The sequence below is a fragment of the Zootoca vivipara genome, chromosome 13 (genome assembly GCF_965207765.1).
Source record: "Zootoca vivipara chromosome 13, rZooViv2.hap1.1, whole genome shotgun sequence".
NCBI lineage: Eukaryota > Metazoa > Chordata > Lepidosauria > Squamata > Lacertidae > Zootoca > Zootoca vivipara.
This window is the reverse complement of record NC_142596.1, coordinates 40,457,817-40,477,649: the sequence shown is the minus strand read 5'-3', so window position 1 is coordinate 40,477,649 and position 19,833 is coordinate 40,457,817. Positions and strand designations below refer to the sequence as shown.

At 45.4% G+C, this 19,833-nt stretch overlaps 2 protein-coding genes across 7 annotated transcripts in view; one reads left to right on the top strand and one right to left on the bottom strand.

Annotated features, from left to right (window-relative positions):
• The window catches only part of ACSM5 (acyl-CoA synthetase medium chain family member 5), a 26,841-nt gene extending 17,212 nt beyond the window's left edge, over window positions 1–9,629 (bottom strand). For 2 of the 6 annotated variants that reach the window (XM_088656497.1, XM_035131273.3), the window contains exons 1-2: window positions 9,296–9,629; window positions 2,620–2,886 (exon numbers count right to left, since the gene is read on the bottom strand). In XM_088656497.1, the coding sequence (XP_088512623.1) occupies window positions 2,620–2,805 (186 nt within the window). In that variant the 5' untranslated portion in view covers window positions 2,806–2,886; window positions 9,296–9,629. Of the gene's footprint in view, window positions 1–2,619; window positions 2,887–9,295 lie in introns of those variants that run through there. The other 4 variants (XM_088656501.1, XM_088656500.1, XM_088656502.1 and 1 more) reach the window with 2 other exon arrangements.
• Window positions 6,396–19,833, top strand: part of PDILT (protein disulfide isomerase like, testis expressed) — a 27,690-nt gene continuing 14,252 nt past the window's right edge. Inside the window, exons 1-4 of the mRNA XM_035131275.3 lie at window positions 6,396–6,670; window positions 15,900–16,106; window positions 18,069–18,202; window positions 19,487–19,624. Coding sequence (XP_034987166.2) covers window positions 6,439–6,670; window positions 15,900–16,106; window positions 18,069–18,202; window positions 19,487–19,624 — 711 coding nt within the window. The 5' untranslated portion in view covers window positions 6,396–6,438. The remainder of the gene's footprint in view (window positions 6,671–15,899; window positions 16,107–18,068; window positions 18,203–19,486; window positions 19,625–19,833) is intronic.

Here is a 19,833-nt window from a genome sequence, read left to right as displayed (position 1 = left end):
AGATAATCTAATCAGCCAGTCACATGTTGCTGGGGGAACAAACAGCCTCCATCTGCAGAACATTCAACAATGGAGGCCTGGGCAAGGGGGCGGGGCCTGAAAGGGCCAGTGATTGACCACACATTCGCTCCATAAGACGCAAAGACAATTCCCCTTACTTTTTAGGAGGAAAAAAGTGTGTCTTATGGAGCAAAAAATACAGTAGCTTGGTATTGTCTACAATGAATGGGTGTGGCTCATCCCCAGGTGAGCACCGTTTGTTTTTAGCTCTGCAGTTTGCTCAAGTTTTTATCGTTTTAAATACCTTTTGAAGTCCTAATTATTCTAAAACCGTTTCTTTCTTTTATTTGGTTGTATAACTGTAAGCAAGGGATGTGGGTGGCACTGTGGGTTAAACCACTGAGCCTAGGGCTTGCCGATCAGAAGGTCGGCGGTTCGAATCCCCGCAACGGGGTGAGCTCCCGTTGCTTGGTCCCTGCTCCTGCCAACCTAGCAATTCAAAAGCACGTCAAAGTGCAAGTAGATAAATAGGTACCACCCCAGCAGGAAGGTAAACGTTGTTTCCGTGCGCTGCTCTAGTTCGCCAGAAGCGGCTTAGTCATGCTGGCCACATGACCCGGAAGCTGTACACCAGCTCCCTTGGCCAATAAAGCGAGATGAGCGCCGCAACCCCAGAGTCGTCCACGACTGGACCTAATAGTTAGGGGTCCCTTTACCTTTACCTTTACTGTAAGCAACTGCATTTTTTTTTAATCAAGAACTTTTTTTATCTTATTGTCTGTTTTGGCTGTAGTGAGCCTGCATGTGTGGTGGGAGTCGCCCTCTATTTGGCTTTCTTTTTTCATATATATTTTTTTATTTTATTGCTGGATGGGATACTCTCCTGTTAGTTGCTGAATTGCCTAGAGTTTCTGCTTCTGTCTCTGCTTCATCTGGTTGAGAGGAAAAGATAACGTCTTACCAGTGGTAGCGTTTGCAACAAGAGAGGAAAGGTTCCTGTCTTTGTTTACCCCATTTATCCCCTGCAACTTTCCTTTAGTTGGTGGAGTTGCTACAATGAGTTGCTAAAACAATTCCTGACGTTGAGGGGGAAGTTATAAATTACAGGGGGCTGCAAAGCTAGAGCCATAAGTCTTCAATATAATATGAAACAAATCTCTACAATGAATGGTGAATGACAGTGATCATTCCCAGGTCAGAGGTCATCCCCAAACTGGGACCTCAGGCATGCAAAGCATGTACCGTGTTTCTCCTAAAATAAGACGTGCCTCTAAAATAAGCCATGGCACGATCTTTTAAAGGCAAAAAATATAAGACATCCCCCCAAAATAAGATGTGTTGGGGTACCGGTACCTACCCGACCCAGCGGGAGCCGGCAAACGCAGCAGTGCGCAGCGCGCCAAGCCCCAGCAGAGCGGGAGCCCCAGCACAGCGACGCGCCGAGCTCCGACTGAACGGGCCCCAGGACCCGGCAGCGGGCGGTGCGCGAAGCCGCAGGACCCCGGCAGGAGCCGGCAGCAGCCCCAGCCGCGCCGCACCGCACCGCGTGAAGCCCAGGGACCCAGCAGCGGGCTCAGCGGGCGGCGCACGAAGCCGCAGGACCCGGCAGGACCCGGCAGCAGCCCCAGCCGCACCGCACCACACCGCGTGAAGCCCAGGGACCCGGCAGCGGGCGGCGCGCGAAGCCGCAGGACCCGGCAGAAGCCGGCAGCAGCCTCAGCCGTGCCGCGTGAAGCCCTGGGACCCAACAGCAGGCTCAGCGGGCAGCGCAAGAAAGCCCCGTACCATACTTAACAATGCTGTACCATGCTTAATAAAAAAGACATCCCCCGAAAATAAGCCGCGATGTGTTTTTTAGAGGAAAAATAAATATAAGACGTGTCTTATTTTAGGAGAAACACATAGTCTGCCACAACGAACGGGAGGGGACATTCACTTCTGTTTGCATTCTAATGAGAATTTGGACTTTTTGAACCAAAATATGAACCGCAACATGGTTATCCTTTGAATTTTGCATCTCTTCGAAGTTTGTGATGCAGTTCTGCAATCAAGCGGTAAATACCAAAACACATATGTTAAGAGAAATTATGCACAAAGAATGCATTTGTTCATGAACATAACATACCAACATGCATTACATTAGGTAAAAGAGCTTTCCAATATGCAGCTTAGTTTTAAAAAAAACCCACAAAAAACACTGCTAGGAGAAATTCCCAGGCAAACGCTGATGAATTTTCGTGAGGATTAAAACAAATAATCACAAATTGTAGCAAGAATGTGGAGATTTAAAATGGGAAAAATAAGGAAGTCAGAGAAGTCGAAAGTGGTTGATTCATCGATCCCTGTCTACAACTGAATTAGATCCATAGTCAGCCCAGGTAACTCAAGGCAAATAAAGGGAGCTTCCAGAAATAATGGATCAGAATCCTACCAATGGCTAGAGTTAGACCAAATTCAATACTTCCTTCAGTCTCTTAGTTTGGGGAACACTTAACTTAACTGAACAAAGCCACAGGTCCCCTGTACTCCAAAGAGATCATAAATGTATACCTAGAGTACCAGCAATATCCTGTTTTCCTGCCAGCCATGAATGTCTTCCTAAAGCAGACAAATCCATACCTTTTCCACTTGGGTCCACCTGTCCAGAACATCACTAGCAAAATTGAAGTACTTGGGCACTTCCTGCTCACACCGGTTTATAGCTTCGTAGTGTGAGGTGATTGGAGAGGCAAGGTGTCTTTTGACCTGATGGAGCACTGTGTGAGGTGGCCGCAGATTCCAGAAGCATTTAAACAAGGTCTTCATGGCACCAGAGCAAAAGGCAGCTTGAGAACACCAACTCAGTTGGATTCTTTTGCAATGACGTGTTGTAAAAGCAGAAAAGTTCTTTAAAAAAAACATGTTTGCAGTTAACAGAAACATCTGATACATTAGGAACATTGTAAAATATGTTATACTAAGTCAGTATTGTGTTAGATGTGCCAATCTAAGAGTATTGTATTAGATCTGCCAATAGACTGACTTGCAGAATATTTCTGACTACACACTAGAGGTTGACTAATTCCACAAAATCACTTGAAAGCATACAGAGGAAATGTTTCATGTTGGCTTCTCCGGTTTTTGTTTGTTTGTTCTTGTTTGAGGTAAAGATCTTGAATCCGGGAGATCAGGGAGGTTGTGAGCAACTTGGGTGAGAGCACGTAGGGCTACCTTTTGCAGGTGACCCAGAAACTACAATTAATCCAGAATGCGGCAGCTAGACTGGTGACTGGGAGCGGCCGCCGAGACCATATAACACCGGTCCTGAAAGACCTACATTGGCTCCCAGTACGTTTCCAAGCACAATTCAAAGTGTGGTGCTGACCTTTAAAGCCCTAAACGGCCTTGGCCCAGTATACCTGAAGGAGCGTCTCCACACCCATTGTTCAGCCCAGACATTGAGGTCCAGCTCCTAGGGCCTTCTAGCAGTTCCTTCACTGCGAGGTTGCAGGGAACCAGGCAGAGGGCCTTCTTGATAGTGGCACCCGCCATGTAGAACGCCCTCCCATCAGTTGTCAAGGAAATAAACATCTATCTGACTTTTAGAAAACATCTGAAGGCAGCTCTGTTTAGGGAAGTTTTTAATGTTTGATGTTTTATCGTGTTTTTAATATTATGTGGGGAGTTGTCTAGAGTGGCTGGGGAAACCCAGCCAGATGGGCGGCGTATAAATAAATTGTTATTGTTATTATTATTACTAGCTATACGATGTTGGAAAATGAAGTGGTCAGTTATGGAAGGTCAGAGAGACCACTTACTTCCAGGATCTCTTTCCTTCCAGTTATTACACTGGGGATATTCTCATGTTACACAGTCCCTGCAGAGAAGTCAGCTCCACCTGGGAGACCAGGGTTCAAATCCCCACTTGGCCATGAAACTCACTGGGTGACTTTGGGTCACTCACTGCCTCCCGGCCCAGCCTACCTCACAGGGTGGTTGTAGGATTAAATAAGAAGGGGGAAAGTCGTGCATGCTCTCTTGAGTTCCTTGGAGACAATATGGGACATAAATCCAATAAAGAAATACTAAAGGAACACAGCATCTTAAAAAGCATAGACATCACCTTGCCTACAAAGGTCCGTATAGTTAAAGCTATAGTTTTCCCAGTAGTGATGTATGGAAGTGAGAGCTGGACCATAAAGAAGGCTGATCGCCGAAGAATTGATGCTTTTGAATTATGGTGCCGGAGGAGACTCTTGAGAGTCCCATGGACTGCAAGAAGATCAAACCTATCCATTCTGAAGGAAATCAGCCCTGAGTGCTCACTGGAAGGACAGATCGTGAAGCTGAGGCTCCAATACTTTGGCCACCTCATGAGAAGACAAGACTCCCTGGAAAAGACCCTGATGTTGGGAAAGATTGAGGGCACTAGGAGAAGGGGACGACAGAGGATGAGATGGTTGGACAGTGTTCTCGAAGCTACGAAGATGAGTATGACCAAACTGTGGGAGGCAGTGGAAGACAGGAGTGCCTGGTGTGCTATGGTCCATGGGGTCACGAAGAGTCGGACACGACTAAACAACTAAACAACAACAACAAAGGAATATTTGTGATGGGTGCAAGGTTTTTTTTTGCAAAAGCTTCTTCTAGGCCTAGAACAATCTTTTTAAATAGAATTGCGGGCAGGGCTTGTCAAACTAGCTCATTTCATCCCCCCCGTTTTTGGCAGAGGGGTATTGCCGATCTCATTAAGCTTCCGGTTTTTGTTCTGCAAGACTGTTTGTGCACAAACCTATCTTTTCCTGAAGCCGCTGCACACAGGCTCATTATATTAAGTATTCTGTGTGCTTAATGATAACAGGGGGGAAAGGTGCATTGTGGGTCATTTTCAAAGACTGCTTGTCATTGAGAGCACAAAAATGGCACTTTAGGTGGGGAATGTTTTCCAGCTTGCAGGGTGGATCAAGAACTGGGTCACAATCCATTTTTGACAAATGGATGGGACCACCTACCTGTAAATCATCTGATGCCATTACTGTGTCAGGTGACAACTTCAAAGCCCAGGTAGGGCTGGGAATGTCCCCTGCCTGAAACCCTGGAACACTGCTACCTGTCTGTGTAGACAGTACTGAGCTGGGTAGGCTAGTGGTCTGACTCAGTATGAGGCAGTTTCCTATGTTAACTGTGATAACTATTGCAATGAAATTTGCGATGTCCTATATTAAATAAATAACCCCTGAATACAGGTGAAATCAGAATGATCACCGTCACATGTCAATTTCTTTGACACAGGAATGAACATAACTTCCTTGAACTAGTTACATAGGGCCAGGGCTATTTTTTCTGGGGGGACGCAGGGGTACGCATACTCCTAAACATTTTGTGAATCTTTGTACTTTTGTCCATTTACTTTTCCCGATTTGAACTATGAAATGGTGATTTTCTTGAGTCAAGATGAGAGTACCCCTAAACATTTTTTAAGGGAAAAAAGCACTGCGTAGGGCATAGCATGAAATACCTCTCCAGTCTTGAGTGGATACTAACTGAACAGCTACCAGAAGGTAAACGAAGAAGATCTGCTTTACCTTTATCAAAAACAGGCAAAATATGTCGTATAGGACCCAGGATTTCATTTTTACCTGTGAGTACGCCGATTTCTGTATTCACGTGTGGCGGCCATTTATGGAAGATCAGTTTTCAATTTGTCAAAATGCTGAAACCTGTTTTGGGTGTTTCTGTTGTTTTAGAGTTTGTCAAATTGATCTATTGTTCTGAGACTGTTTCTGCACTTTATTCTTCTTTCACCCTGTGCACCACATGGTTGGTTTTATGCTATTGAAGCAGACTTTAAACTCGCTGAGCTAATAAATAAGATGGACCAGCGCTATGACTCGGTGTAATGTGAGCACCCCAGGCAGCGGCGGAGCAAGCTGATCGGGCGCCTGGGGCGGCACGCATGCCCTGCGCCCAGGGGCTGGGCCAGTCACCCGTGAGGCGGGGTGAGCCGGGGCAGGATGCTCCGCGGGGGCCCTGAGGTGTCTGCCTGCCTCCTGCCACTCAGCTACCTGACATCTGAGGGGTAGGCGGAGAGTGGACTGTTTGGGGCAGTGAGGAGTCTGCCTGGCCCCCAAGCCACCGTGTCACTCCCAGGAAAGATGCGTGGCTCAGGCGTGCTGCAAGCCCTGTGTTGAGTGCCACCCGCCATTGTGTTACCCCCCCTCAGTGGTGACGCCCGGGGCGTACCACCCCCACTGCACCCCCTCCCTCCAGCCCTGACCCTAGGCTCCTAAAGTCTTGGCAGCTTTAACAATTCAAAGAGGGAGCAGACTCGATTCTCTTTGCAGCGAGCCCTGTCCCCTATCTCTAATTATGTGGGAATTAAGCCACGTGGCCTGCTGATAAGGCCATGGGCATTTTTATCCAGAGCAGACCCAGGCTAAGTCCCCTTTCTCCTCTTCCATGGTGTCTGCAACGTCCTGGAAGGCCACAATGAGAGCTCTGTGGCTGCTCGTCCTGACTGGTTTAGCGTGCCTTCCTCTTTCTACCGCAGAAGGTGGCATTGGCCCGTCGGAGAAGAAACAAAAGAAAGCCAAACTGTCCCAAATCAAGGAGGAGGACAATGTTCTGGTCCTGAAAAAGAGCAACTTTGACAGGGCTCTGAATGGAACACAGTACCTGCTGGTGGAGTTCTGTAAGTATTTCTTTTTCCAAAGGAGATATTGCTATTTATTTCTTTCTTTCTACTTTTCCATTCCCTCTTTCCTCTAAGGAGCTCAAGGTGCCATACGTGGTTCTGTTCCTCTCCATTTTGGCCTCACAACAACCCTGTGAGGTAGGCTAGGCTGAGGGACTGTGACTGGGGCCCAAGGCCATTCAGTGAGTTTTATGGATGAGCAGGGGTTTGAACCCTGGTCTCCCGATTTCCTAGCCCAACACTCTAACCACACTGGCTGATGAGCTAATCTTCACAAAAATGGGCAAAGTCTTGTGGCACTTTAAACCTGAATGACTAACAACAGCTAAGGATGTAGGGTAAATTTTTATTCTGCTGTCATTTAAAGGTGAATCTGCCTAATTTGTACTTTCGGGGGGGGGGGGGGAGAACAAGGACCAAAACACAGTCATCCTGCGAAACATGCACTTCTCTGAATTTTGTGGCGCAGTTCGTCAAGAAAGTCATATATACAAAAGCATATATTAGCATAAAGTGTACCTAAAGATGCTTACATTCATGCTAACAACATGCAAAAATGTGTTATATTAGGGGAAGTCACTCTACAAAAATGTAGATATTAGGCAAAATTGTGTGTAAGGAGAAATTAGCGCTAAAATGCTGGTGAATTTTCATGAATATCACACACACACACACACACACACACACACACACACTGATGTGGAAATGTGAAGCAAACTTAAGATTGGAAAAATGAGGAAATGAGGGAAACAGAAATGAACATATTTGCCTTGTGGCACCTTAAACTAACTGTGCAATCCTTACAATGTCTGCTCAGAAGCAAAATAAGTCCAATTGAATTCAATGGGAATTACTTCATATGTTGTCCAGAAAGGAATGCTTCCCTTGGGGTGAAAAAGTTCCCCCATCTCTTATTTATTCCATCCTTTCCATGGGGTTATTGAGCTGGGGTACCTAAAGGCCAACTAGTCCACTCACCAAGTCAAATTTAGGACTGCTAAATCTCCCCCACTCCTAACCAGTATAGAAACTGCAGCCAATTATCTGCTTCAAGCAAAGAAGAAACATATTATAAGAGAATCTAGATACTGTGAAAGCAAGTCAAGGTGCCGTGCCCTTATTTTCTCGCTGCATAATGTACCAGCTCAGGGCGTGTTCCTGCTGTTGACTTTTCAGTTTAATCCAGTGGTGTAAAAAAAGCCAAGGATGATTTTCAGTTTGATCTAGCAATAGTTGTAGTCACTTATTAACTTTTTAGCAAACTGAAAAATCTATGCAAATAATGAACACCCATTACTAGTGCAGAACCATTTTGTGGATACAGTAAATGCAGAAGAATTCTGTTTGAAGTTTTGAAAATGGGACTTTGGGTCAGCAAGTGAGCTTGCCAATTCTGTTTTTGTTTTTTTCTGTTTTCCTTTTTTCCAGTTTCCATATTTCTAGGTTTGTGTTTGTTTGTTTTTTAAGTCTTCATGGATGCCCATTCATTTCAGAACATTTGTTCCCTAATATACAGAGTTCTGAATGCAGTTTTTCCTGAAGTAAAAAAAAAATTATGCAAGTAATTTCCACTGATATAATGCATTTTAATATGTTGTTTTCATGAATATATGCATTTCTAAGCACATTGGTTGGCTCGGAAAACAGCATCGCAAAACACGAAGTGCTACTTTCAAAGGATAATTGTGTTTTGGTTTGCATATTGCTTTGGAAAGTGGTAGTTTCACGTTGGAATTTGAACAGAACTGAATTTCTCCCCTCTCCCTGGAGACTACTCATACATGCCTTTCTTACCAAAAAATAAACAAATATATAGGAAGTGAATATGGTATTGTGTGTTTTCAATGCGGTGGTGGTGGTGGTGGAAACACATTTTGAATGTAAAATGTGTTATTGTATGTGAGTCACTGAATTTCTTAGAAGAGGCTTATTCATGCAACTTACTCTTTGACCTTCTTATGTAACAGGGGGGGGATGCATATTTTTTTCTTTTGACAAAGAAAAGTATGTTCATTAGAATTATGAAACTCTGGAGGATCAAAAATTTGTTATCTAGAATGGGGTGGGGAAGGAATCTCCCCAGGACTCTGCCCTTTCTCTCCACTTCCAGGGGTGCATCTAGGGACTTTCTGCAAGCTCCCTACCCCTGCGCTGTGACCCTTTCCCTATACAGTAACGGAAGCATTGATGGGCACTGAGCAAACCCCCCAAATAGCATATTGCACAGTGCCCACAGCTGTCTGCATTTTAATTTTACTTTTTTGTAATTTGAGAGTGAGGGCTGGTTGTCAGCACACACACAACTTTGGCCTGTATGTAGCAAAGTTCTACTCAGAGTAAACCCATTAGAATTAATGTCCCTTCTGGGGGTACTCAGGGGTACATGGTACTGGCACTTTCCCCTCCCACCACGTGTTAAAAGTGTGGCACTTACTGTCACAACTTCATGGTGAGCACCTTTTTTTTGAAAAAGAAGAAAAAGAAGCACTGATCATGTCCATTAATTTCTCCCCAGAGTAGGACTAGAATTGGATACAGCCATTTGTTGACAGGGAGTGCCCCAAACAGAGTGCCCCAAATATTTAAGCTGGTGTAAAATATTTAAGCCTCTGTAGTACTCACCTGTCCTCGGGATTTGGGGAGTGGGTGGACGTCTCGACTGAGCCTCTCGCTATGACTGCTGGGTCCCTGGTGTCCTTTGCAGATCCTTTCCTGTGTCCTGTGCCTGGGTTGTTGATTTTAGGCAAAAGTGAAAGCTTGCTCGCAGCTGTAGCCTGAATTGCCTGGCCCGACTGTCATACAACCGGCACAGCGGTGATGGGACAAAGTCCAGCCTTGGCTTGGCGCGGTGCCCTCGATGCTCACATCTGCTGTGTGTAGTGAGGGGTACCCTATCCCTTCCTTTCTTTACTTATCATTCGTGGTGGCTGCTGCCTATCGAGACTGGTAAGGCAGAAGACTGGGAGACCAACAGTGGGTGGAGACAAAGGCAATGACAAGCAAGAGCCGGCTCCTGGCTCCTTGTCAGTAAGAAGAATGGCATGTAGGGGTTGGCTGAAGGTAGTCTGAGATCGATGGGGCCATGCAAAATTTTGTCAGCCTCCACTGCTTATAAACTGCTTTCCCTCTGCAGTAGGTAAAGGTAAAGGGACCCCTGACCATTAGGTCCAGTCGTGACCGACTCTGGGGTTGCGCGCTCATCTCGCATTATTGGCCGAGGGAGCCGGCGTATAGCTTCCAGGTCATGTGGCCAGCATGACAAAGCCGCTTCTGGCGAACCAGAGCAGCACATGGAAACGCCGTTTACCTTCCCACTGTAACAGTTACTATTTATCTACTTGCATTTTGACTTGCTTTCGAACTCCTAGGTTGGCACGAGCTGGGACCGAGCAACGGGAGCTCACCCCGTCACAGGGATTCGAACTGCCGACCATCTGATCAGCAAGCCCTAGGCTCAGTGGTTTAACCCACAGCGCCACCTGGGTCCCTCTGCTGTGGAGACCCCCAAAGCAGCAGCCCCCCTGCTGCTGCTGCTATTATTATTATTAGTTTATTATTATCATTAGTTTATTTATTCCTCAAGGAGCTCAGGGTGCAGCAAGATAAGCTTTCATCATGTGATGGGGCAGGGAACCTCGGGCCGAGGGTCTGAATGCAGCCCTCTCTCTATCAGGCCCTTAAGACTCTGCCCAGGCCACGCCCCAGAGGCCACGCCTTTCACTGGCTTGGCTATGTGCCCTAATCTAGCGATTTCACTAGGCTGGAATGTGTCCTCAAATGGTGATAAAACCTCTCCCTTCCCTGGATAGAAGTTGGAAAGTTGTGCATGTCTGATTACATCGGTTTTCCCCATGGCCAGCACAGGTATGTGGCCCCCGGAATGAGGGAATGTGGCCCTCAGGCTGAAAAAGTTCCCTATCCATGTTGTTTTCTAATGATGCACCACTTTACCCTGCTGAATTATATGCTTAGGAACTATTATTATTACTGTATTATATTTTGATCCAACCCTACCTGCAGGGCTCTCAGAGCAACATACAAGGTTCTCCCCCTGGTGTTATCCTCACAACGACCCTGTGAGCTAGGTTAGGCTGAGAGATTAGTGACTGGCCCAAGGCCACCCAGTGAGTCTCATGGCTGAGTGGGTGATTTGAACCTGGGTCTCTCTGACCATAGGTTCAACACACTAAACTTATGGCCACATTCCTTTATGCAATCAGCGATGTTGAAAGATTTCTGATGCTCAGCCGTGTTGAGACTGGGATCAGCATCCATAGCGTTGCAGACCCGTGAGAACATAAGACTTGTGTACTTGGCCTTGAAGCAGCGAACTACGCCTTGGTCAAGAGGCTAGACTTTGGAGAAAGACAACTTTGACGTCGCTATGAGCAAACCAGACTCCGTCGGGGTGGCCGGGAGCATCATCGACAATCAGCAACACCTTAAAGTTGATTCCTTTTTCTTTCGATTCCTATGGGTCAGAAAGACAACTTTGGCATCACTATGAGCAAACCAGACTCCGCCGGGGTGGCCGGGAGCATCATCGATTCCTTTCTCTTCGAGGTACTGCTTGACCTCTGGAACGAAGCATCGGTGGAACCAATCCAGGAATATTGCTGCTGTCACCCAAGCCTTTTTGCTCAATTGCCAGAACACAGGGAGGAGGTGTTAGTCCTTGCCTTTTAGGGCACGAGGATTTGCAGACCCACAGAGCAAGCCGTCCTTTATTAAATGCCCGGCCGCGTTGCAGCAAAGCAACAACATCACAACGTCTTGGGCCGCCTGTCTTTCTGCTTTCGAAATGTACGTGCGTCTGGGCATTTTCTTCCAGAAGAGCCCCGTCTCGCCAGCATTGAAAACTTGCTTGGGGGAGATATCCCTTTCCTTCTATCAGTTTCTTTAACTGTTTGGAGTAGGGTTTTGCCGCTTGTTTATTGGCAGGTGCAGCCTCGCCAGGGCTGGGCCCGTTTTTCAGGTTGAAGCGGTTCCTAAAGCTGTTGAGCCAACCTTGGCTGGCTTTGAACTCCTTCTCATCACAAGGCCTCCCCTCTTCAGTAAGACGTTTGAACAGCGTGTACAGGTCAAGAGCTTTTCCTCGCATCATGTTGCCGTCAACGGGAACGCCTTGTGTCTTCCAGCCACAAGTACAATGCCTTTTCCGCCTTAATCAAAGTCTGATCACGAGGATTTCCCAAAGTTGGGTCTCCAGCTGTTTTTGGATTACAATTTCCATCATCCCTGACCACTGGTCTTACTAGCTAGGAATGATGGGAGTTGTAGTCTAAAAACAACTGGAGACCCCAATTTTCGAAACTCTGCTCTAAATGCTACATCACACTGACTCTGTGTCAAAGTGGGAGCCAACTGCTATTCACGCCAGCTTCTGTATGTTGCCATTCGCCCTAAGTAGCAAAATAGATTGGGCAAAATATTTTGGGCTGCCCTGGTTGGGAGTCCTCTCACAAATTGCCCTAAGATCCATGATTCTTGAATATCCCCATCCCCAAATGTGGTTAGATAAAAGCCTAACAGGCAAGGATCAAAAGTCTTCTGTTTGAGTTCTCTTCTCTATCGAATGCCATAGAAGACATTAGATGAAATAATTAACGTGCCAAGGAGGCTGCTGGGTATTATTTCAAGGCGGCTGATGGCTGTGGCAGGCTAGAGGATGATTAATTGAGGTCTCCTGGTAATTATGATGAAAATAAATGTTTCGGGGATCTGCAACTGATCAGCAAGTTAAGATGAACAGATTAAAACCTTCTAGCCATTTATCAAAAGTCTAATGAAAGTGACTGTCCCATGCTGGTTTTGGATGGGACGGTTGCATAATACGGTGTCTTGAGGAATGCATACAAGGAAACTTATTTCTGCATTCAGATGGCTGCAATGATCCATAACTTCCTATGCTAGCTCAGCCTTCTCCCCCGCCGTGGCAGAGGATGCTGTGACCATTGGTCATGCTGGCTGGGCTAATGGGAGCTGGAGGCCAGCAAAATCTAGAGGGGCTTGGTTGGAAGGGGGCTTTTATTTTAATGGCTGTGTGCTCCCAAGGTCAGTTTAAAGAGAAAGGAGAGGAGGGGCATTCATGAGCTCATAGCTCTCTCCTGCTCATCAACCCGAGAAATGGAATACAGAGTTGATGCCTGGGTGTCCTGGCCTGGGACCCAGGTGGGTGTTGTGGCCCAGGAAGTATGTCAGAATCCACAGTGCACAAACCCCTATGCAATTACATCCTCTGACACAGAACATGTTTCTGATACACAACTGACCTTGGCCTGCTACGTGCATGAACATGTTCTCACCGTCACAACCACAACATATCTTTGCCACTGCCCTGTACTGGAAATGTGTTGGAAATAAAGCCATCTCTCTCCTGCCTGCTTATTTTGCAAGAAATTCAGTGCTGTCTTGGCCTTGAAGCTCCGACAGCTTGCTACAGTACTTAGTTTTAACAAGAAGCAGATACCTAGCTAAACAGAGATTTTTAATGCGTTTGTTTTACACACTTGGTCTAATGCTCATTAAATCCCAAAGCCAGAGGTCTCCAGTATCAATCAGATCATCTCTGTCAATTGAGTCAATTAAGGATCGAGGCCCCTTTATGTTTTCACACTGTTGAGTCAGAATCACAGAGTTGGAAGTTTAAGCATTTTCTCCTTGTAACCCTCCCCACCTGCAAATAAAAGGTGTATTTTTTGTGTTTTTGCTAACAAACAGTGCCTCTCTTATCAGCTCTGCATAGCAGAATGAAACTGGCCTTCAACTTCACAGCCAGGACAACTATAATTTCCCCCGATCCAGACAAGTCTTCATGTAAGAGATAGCAGAAAAGAAACATTTTGTATGGGACAGAAGAATAGCGAATTTATAAGCTTTGATTAGTAAAACTTTGACAGTGAGAGCTCTTCGACAGAGGAACAGTCTCCCTCTCCTTCCGCGGAGGTTTTTAAGCAGAGGTTGGATGGCCATCTGTCGTGGATGCTTTAGCTGAGATCCCTGCATTGCACGGGGTTGGACTAGATGCCCCTTGGGTCCCTTTTCCAACTCTAAGATGATTAAAGATACTTATTGCCTTAGTAATTAGGAGCAAGTTGTTCTGACCAATGAATTTGATTTTAGGGGTCTGTTATCCAATCATATTACTGAAAGGGATCGCTCATGGGCTAATCATGTAAAGAGAATGTTATGAAAGTCCCTTGAATTTTGTATCCGGGGTCCAGAATTTGGAGAATTCCTCTGGGTCATTTATTCTTACTGCAGTCTGCAATAAATCTGAACTCTTTCCACGACGCTGCTGTCTTTATTTGGCTAAAGAGGACTGGTGTCATTTCCAGACCCCCTTTGTAGGGTAACAGAATCACTCTGGCTCTTGAAATGGAGGTAATCTTGTCATTGCGACTCCTACTAGCCAAATCTTTCCTCGCCAAAAAGGGCATGCTGTGATCTGCCAGGGGAAATTTGGCATTTTAAAGCTTGCTTTACATTGTACTTTATTTGGGCCTGAGCTAAACCTCTGTTGTTGTTGCTTTGTGTTACTTTCATTCATTTTGTAACAGTCTGATACAAGTAAGCAGCTTTGTCGCCCAGGAATTTGCCTAATCCTCTTCAAAGTCATCCAAATTAGTGGCCATCCCTACTCCTTGCGGGAGGGAATTCCATAGGTTAACTTCCTATGAAAAAGCGTTTCCCTTTGTCTGTCCTGAATCTCCCAACAATCAATTTCATTGGAACATCCCTGCTACAGTACACAGTAATTGAAGTCTTGTTGCACCACAGAAGTTTCCCATCCATAGTTACTGGCACTATTACACATGCCAAGTAATGTTTGTGTCATATTTGTGGGAGATCAATCTTTTAGTGCTGCAGCAGCTCCTTTCCTCTGGAACTCCCTGCCTCTTGATATTAGGCAGAGCCTTCATTGCACTGCTTTTGATAGCCACTAAAAACTTTTTAAAGGCAAACCTACCCAGACACCTGATTTTATTGTGTACATTTTTTTAATGTTGATATTATCTATGATGCATTTAATACATCTACTGCTTTTAAAGCCTGCTTTATTACTATCTTCAACAAATATTTTGCATTGTTTTATTAATGTATTTATTAATGCATTCATTATAGTTGAAATTTGTACACAGCCCTACATCTGTAGAGCTCAAGGCAGTTCACAATATAATATATAAACTGCTTAGAGATTATTATTATTTGATTAAGCGGTATATAAATCTTGCTAAGTAAATGAAATAAAGAAATATAAAGCACACACTTCTCCTGGTCACAGTCCTTCCCACTATGAAGATGTACTGTAATTCTATTTACATTAGCATAGTTCTTTCTAAATTTGCATCTATAAACATGCATTAGCATATGCAACTTGTACACAAACCCATACCAAATCTCATTCTCTTCTGTGGTGATTCAGTGCCGGATTTACGTATAAGTGAAACAAGCGATAGCTTAGGGCCCCACTCTCTTGGGGACCCCCCAAAAAAAATTGAAGGAAAAACCTGGATGTACATTTCCAAAGTAGAAGAGTTTGGATTTGATATCCCACTTTATCACTACCCGAAGGAGTCTCAAAGCGGCTAACATTCTCCTTTCCCTTCCTCCCCCACAACAAACACTCTGTGAGGTGAGTGGGGCTGAGAGACTTCAGAGAAGTGTGACTAGCCCAAGGTCACCCAGCAGCTGCATGTGGAGGAGCAGAGACTCGAACCTGGATCACCAGATTATGAGTCTACTGCTCTTAATCACCACACCACACCAAACAAAATAAAACCTTCATACAGCAACAGTGTTTTGTGTTGTGTAGGCTCCTATGATGTAAGTAATGGGCCCCACCTGCTAACCTGCTCCCTGAAATATCACTGATTTGCTCATTTTTAATATATTTCTTCTTAATTGTATTTCACTTCAACAATTACTTTGATAAAATACATATTTTGTTATGTGCAAATGGCTTTAGATACCCATTAGGTCCATAAATTTCCAATGTATGTATATTCAACAGAAAAAACAGCAACAACTTGTTGTTGACAAAGGACAGCTGGATATATAAAGGGCCCCATTACCTTCAGTATCTTAGGGCCTCATCAAACCTAATCCGGCCCTGGTGGTGATGTGCAGGCATGTGGCTGGCCGTTGTTCTTATGTTCTTCTGTGTAAGGGGCATCCTAGCCAATGTGGATAAGCAACTGCTTTTCTTTGTCTTGGCTTTTTCTAGACATCCCGTTATCTGGACCTTCTCAGAGCTTGGCTGCAGAGTTTGCCAAAGCTGCAGAACAGTTGAAGAAGGAATCTGTGGATATCCGATTTGGCAAAGTGGATGTGACTGATCAGAAAGACTTAAAGAAGGAATTCGGCATCCTGGAATATCCGACCCTGAAGTTTTTTGTAGACGGTGACAGGAAAAACCCTGTTGATTGCAAAGGTGAACTTGTACGCAGCTGCAAATATGCCTGTTTGCTCACAAGGGGGAGCTTGTGCCCAGCACTCCAGCATACAACGGAATAATTTCAAAACTTGATAAATTTGAGCACATGCAAGAGTGCTGAAAAAGGACAGGGGCAATTAGGGCTGTGTGGGAAGGGGTGGGAGGGAGACAGTTTCACAAAACACTTCACCCCCCACAAAATATGCCCACTGCATTGGGAATGGTTGGCTGTGTGTGTCTATGAAATGGGATGAAAATGTTCACCTTTCATAAAGGTAAAGGGTAAAGGGACCCCTGACCATTAGGTCCAGTCGTGACCGACTCTGGGGTTGCGCGCTCATCGCGATTATTGGCCGAGGGAGCCGGTGTATAGCTTCCAGGTCATGTGGCCAGCATGACAAAGCCGCTTCTGGCAAACCAGAGCAGCACATGGAAACGCCGTTTACCTTCCCGCTGTAGCGGTTCCTATTTATCTACTTGCACTTTGATGTGCTTTCGAACTGCTAGGTTGGCAGGAGCTGGGACCAAGCAACGGGAGCTCACCCCATCACAGGGATTCGAACCGCCGACCTTCTGATCAGCAAGCCCTAGGCTCAGTGGTTTAACCCACAGCGCCACCTGGGTCCCTTCACCTTTCATATCGGGGACATAAATCTTTGCTCACAAAAAGCACCCTCTGAATATGTCGTCTGCCAACACCACCAGATGCCAGCATACTCCAGAGATGGGGAATTCCTGGCCCTTTCGATGTTGATAGTGTTGGAATGGGGGGGGGGAATGAAACAGAGTGGCTGCAGTCTCCATACTGCAACATTTTGTTGCATGGACTCACTTGTTTCAAATCTTTAAAAGCCGCTTTCTACTTAAGCAGATGGATCTCCAGGAGTTAAAACTTTGCATCCCTTCCCACTGGGGAAAGCTCAGCTTCAGCACTGAACAGCTCTTCCACTGCTTCTCAGCACCTTTATATTTCCCCTTTTGTTTAGCGGACAAACATATGGTTTTGCTTCTGACACCTAATTCAATTTGGCAGCCTGCTCAATAAGCTGTGGAATGATCCTGAAATCATTCTGGATTAAATTGCTAGTCGATATTTTCTGCAGGGGTGGGGTGTGGGCTAAATGGTGCTTTCCAGAGTTGCCATGTAAATCACATCAGGACGTGCTCTTTTCAGGGTTTCCTTTAAATAATAATAATAAAAAGGAGAGTGGCTTGACCTGAACAAACCTGAATAGATACGAAAGCTGGTGATTAGGCAGCTAATTGGCAGCACATCCAATTACACAGGAAAGGCACAACCGTGGATTAGTTAAGCCAGGAATGGGGAACCTATTTCAGCCCAAGGATCACGTTTCCTTCTGGCAATCTTCTGTGGGACACATGCCCTGCCAGTGGTGAGGAGTCAGAGTTAAAAATGGGCGGAGCAGTGAATGTGAATATTTACATTTAGACTCGTTTCTACAGCCTTCTCTCCCTATCTTCCATCCAGGCAACCAACAGGCACTGTTAGAGTTCAGTGACATATTCCAGCCAGGCAAAAACACTCAAGGGTGCAAAACAGGACCTGTGAGAGGTGGGACAGTCCTGAGGGCCAGATAGAGAGATCTGGAGGGCCGCATTCAGACTCCCGGTCTGAGGTTCCCCACTTCTCAGTTAAACTCTCTTACAGGTGCTCTGTTTGGCAAGTAGGGATATGTGGGGCATTGGGGCCCATCTAGACCACACATTGAAAGCGCTCTCATGCCACTTTAAACAGCCATGGCCGCCCCAAAGAATCCTGAGAATTGTAGTTTGTGGAGGGTGCTGAGGATTATAAAGAGATCCACTATTCACCTCACAGAACCACATTTACTAGTGTCCTGTGGGAAAGAGGGATTGATTGTTTAACGCTTCTGGTAATTGTATCGTTCCTGCGGATAAACCTGTTGATTCTTCTTCTTGTTGTCTCCCCCCCCCCAGGAGTTAGAGAGGCTTCTGCCTTCATTACATGGGTCAGGAGACAAATAGGACTCAGTACTGTACTTCTTAATAGCACAGACCAGGCCAAAACCTTCATAGACTCCGATGATTTGGTGGTGATCGGCTTTTTTAAGGTAAATTACTGTGGATGTTAATTAATGTGATGCAGCAGCAAAAAGAGCTAATGCCATTCTAGGCTGCATTGACAATGGTGTAGTTATCAGATCAAGGGAAGTAATACTACCTTGGTCAGACCCCACCTGGAGTACCATGAAATTTAGCAAAAAAACCAAAATAACATCTGAGGTCCTAAACTGCAGCTGACTGAGCCTGTGTGCAAATTCAGCCCTGAGTTTCCCGTTGCTTCCTGTTGTTGATGTGCAACTCTTTAAATGACTTTAAAGGAGGCTTAGACAAATTTATGAAAGATAGTGGCTACTAGGGTGATGACTTTTTTACAACCTCATTTCCCTGTATCATAATTTGATGAGCTTTCATTAAAGATTAGATAAAACCTTACTTTCAAAGAGCTTTGATAAAAAAAACCTCACGCACAAAATGATTTTAAAAAAATTATTTATCAGTTTTTTGACCATTTTTGAAGGGTCATCAAAGACACAAGGAAGCTTTTTTTTAGCTGCAGTAACAGTATAGATGCCGCTAGAGGACGATGTTTTGCTACCTCTCCTGTAGGTTCTTTTCCCAGCATGCCCGGCAGGGTCTGCTGGCTGAGTTTTGAGTTCCCAAAAAGGGGCTTTTACCTTGCGCAGGTGTGACATTTGTATACCCTACGTTGCTAAGAACACTCCCCATTGTGGAATGTGGTGTTGTGTCCAAATTTGATACGAAATACATATAGAATTGTTAATACAATTTTATGAAATGGTAAAACGGCATACAAAAAAAATTAAAAACGGTTTGTGCGTAACCTTTTTTTATATTTCAATGGAATATACCTCATTTTAGTCATTAATAGGCAAAAGTTCATCCATTTGTGCTACAGGAAATAATTTTTGAGGGGGAAAAAATGAAAAAGTCATCACCCTAGTGCAGGCATAGGCAACCTTGGCTCTCCAGATGTTTTGGAACTACAACTCCCATGATCCCTAGCTAACAGGGCCAGTGGTCAGGGATCATGGGAGTTGTAGTTCCAAAACATCTGGCGAGCCAAGGTTGCCTATGCCTGCCCTAGTGGCTACGAACCATGGTGGCGATGCTCTGCCTCCATGGTCAGAGGCAGAAATGCTTCTGAAAACCAGTTGCTGGGAGCTGTAGGAGGAGAGAGGGCTCTTGTGGGTTTCCTACACGCCTGTGGTTGGCCAATGTGGGAACTGGATGCTGTACTAGATGGGCCACTGGACTGACCCAGCAGGATTCCTCTTATGTTTTTCTCCCCCCCCCCCCACTGCCATATACAGAGCCTTCGAGGTGGAGTTGTGGAGGCCTTTTATGATTCTGCAAGAGATGTCCCTGAACTTCCGTTTGGAGTATCAGCCAGCGAAGAAGTTTTTGCTGACTTTGGCATCAGAGAAGACATGGTGGTTGTGTTCCAAAAGGTATTATTAGCATGTGTATCTTATAAACAGTGGTACCTCGGGTTAAGAACTTAATTCGTTCTGGAGGTCCGTTCTTCACCTGAAACTGTTCTTAACCTGAGGTACCGCTTTAGCTAATGGGGCCTCCTGCTGCCGCCACGTGATTTCTGTTCTCATCCTGAAGCAAAGTTCTTAACCCGAGGTACTATTTCTGGGTTAGCGGAGTCTGT